This window comes from Diachasma alloeum, unplaced genomic scaffold, assembly GCF_001412515.2.
Source record: "Diachasma alloeum isolate Michigan unplaced genomic scaffold, Dall2.0 Dall_scaffold_00648, whole genome shotgun sequence".
Lineage (NCBI taxonomy): Eukaryota > Metazoa > Arthropoda > Insecta > Hymenoptera > Braconidae > Diachasma > Diachasma alloeum.
Window position 1 is genome coordinate 113,601 of NW_021680780.1, and position 2,439 is coordinate 116,039.

General features: G+C 37.1%; 1 protein-coding gene across 1 annotated transcript in view; it reads right to left on the reverse strand.

Annotated features, from left to right (window-relative positions):
- Positions 1-1,360: 1,360 nt before the first annotated feature.
- Positions 1,361-2,439, reverse strand: part of LOC107043879 (gamma-aminobutyric acid receptor alpha-like) — a 17,420-nt gene continuing 16,341 nt past the window's right edge. The window contains exon 10 of the mRNA XM_015265552.1: positions 1,361-1,959. Within this exon, the coding sequence (XP_015121038.1) occupies positions 1,746-1,959 (214 nt within the window). The 3' untranslated portion in view covers positions 1,361-1,745. The remainder of the gene's footprint in view (positions 1,960-2,439) is intronic.

Consider the following 2,439-nt stretch of genomic DNA (forward strand, 5'->3'; position numbering starts at 1 on the left):
TTATGCATGTAGTTATGATATGAGTGAACATGAATTACCGCGCAAATTTGAAAAACATTGTCCCGCGCATGGCTTCTAAGAACCTGTTGTATCGACTGTTAAGTAGTGCGTATAGTGTACCGTCAGACGATTAGCCATCCCATTCTGCGTCCATCGGCAATCTTTAGGACATGCAACCGACGACAAAAATAATTCTTGCATTCGACTCATGCATTCCATCGCTGATGATAAAGTGGAGAATTTCAAACAAATTTCCTGCGCAAAGTTGTCAAGATTTGTCGAAACTAAAGCACGTTGATCTCCGTCATCGCCTCCTGCAAATTAATGTGCTTCGATTTTTTAAAATATCGATGACGCTCGGCTGGAAATTTGGTGAAAAATTTAAAAAGTCACCGGCGTGCTGTTACCCCTTCATTCAACGAACTTCATTACCTAGTGTAGTGACAACAAAACATCGAGACTCCCCGGAGCAGCTGCTGATAATAAAATTATCGGATTGAACATCGGACGCACATTCAGCAGGGAAATAGCGCCGATATTCATTCGAAGCGGAATTTTTTGAAATTTAAGTAATAGATGCAGTTGAATTCTCAGTATTCTGGACTTGAATTCAATTACAAACTAAATTGTGTGACGGAAATGCCGAAATAAGAAGTCTCCTTTCTGATTGTTCCATCGCCTGAGGAACAGATGACTCTTGAAAATGAATTATTTTATCGTGAAACGATTTATTTCTCATTTATTAATTTCCTAAATCACAATCAAACGATTGACAAAAATTCCAAAGTAAGAAAATCGCATTTTGCCAAATTTTTTTACAGTCGACGATTATATCAGATCATCAAACGATTACATAAAATCAAACAAGAAATTAATCATTTTCATTATTATTCCATTTGTAACAATAAAAAAGATCAAGAGGCCCCGTCAACAGATAAAAATCCAAATCGACTTCAGATGTTGAAAAATTGGTACTCGATTTTTTTTTTTTTTTTTTATTAATGCATTAGAAATCCGTATAGGATTTATTAGCTTTACAATGGTACTCGAAATTCAGACTCGAAAATGAAGGATCAAATGAGGGGTCACAAGGGTCAGAATAAGGTTCATGGGAGTCATATGGGATTCTCTCTATAAAATTTCAAATCGACTTCTGGTGATGAAAATTTGGCACTCGAAATTAAGACTCGAAAATGAAGGGTCAGAATAAGGATTACGAGGGCCAGATTAAGGGTCACAAGGGTCAGAATAAGGTTCGTGGGAGTCATATGGGATTCTCTCTATATTATAAAATCCCAAATCGACTTCTAGTGATGAAAATTTGGCACTCGAAATTAAGACTCGAAAATGAAGGGTCAAAATAAGGATTACGAGGGCCAGATTAAGGGTCACAAGGGTCAGAAAAGGGTCCGGGGTGTCCCATGGGGGTTGGCGAACGGAGAGAGCAGGGGTCTCTCCCCCCGAAATAATAATGATTTAAATACATGTCCTCTGGTCTCACGATATGTTTCCAAATTCCATACATCTCTCAATAACAATCTCCTTACTTATCATTCACTGAATACACATTACAAAGGTTTCACCGATCGATACGAATAACTTGACCGATACTATTCACAATAGAAATACGAAGATCTAGTCAACAGGTGCCGAATTATCGAGGAAACAACAAATAATGCGACTGATAAAGTCGATATCGAGTCAAATATTTGAAACGACTTCTGGTGGCTTTGACTTTGTTGATTCTAATGTGACACTGAGCCGAGCGGCGGGTCCTGCCACTTGAATTCCTCCTGGTAAGTGACGTAGACGAGCCAGTAAAAAACATTCAACAGTCCGAATGATGCGGGAAAAACAACCCTCGCTACTCTGTCTATGTAGGATACACTATTTATGTGTCTCTCGACGCGTTCGCCGTGTCTTTTGCAGCCGCTTATGGCTTCACGTTGTCGGCGACGTCTGTAAAATCAAGAATTCATCTTGAGGGAGATACTTGCACATGTGTGGGAGGAGGGGGACCCACGAGGAAAAAATATATTTTGGGAAATTAATTTTAAATGCGGGAAATTGGCCCAGTTCGTGTGCGGAACATGTGAAAGACGTTATTTTTTGGAGATATTTAATACGCATTGCGAGGAATATATGAAGATGGCTCCTATCATATTTTATTTCTTATATATTTATCCATGGTGTTCTTGGAAATTCTTATCGCATTATAGTTCCACTGGAATTTCAAGAACTTTCGTTATTGAATATTCAAAATTTCATAGAAAAGTCAATAGAAGCCGTAAATTTCAGTAAAATTATTTCATAGAAATTAATTGATATGAGGAAAATTCAGGACATTGGAAATTTAATTTAAATGAATAAAATAAAAACAATAATTAATAATAATTGCTACATATTTATGAATTTAATTCAGTACTGAAATAGTATATT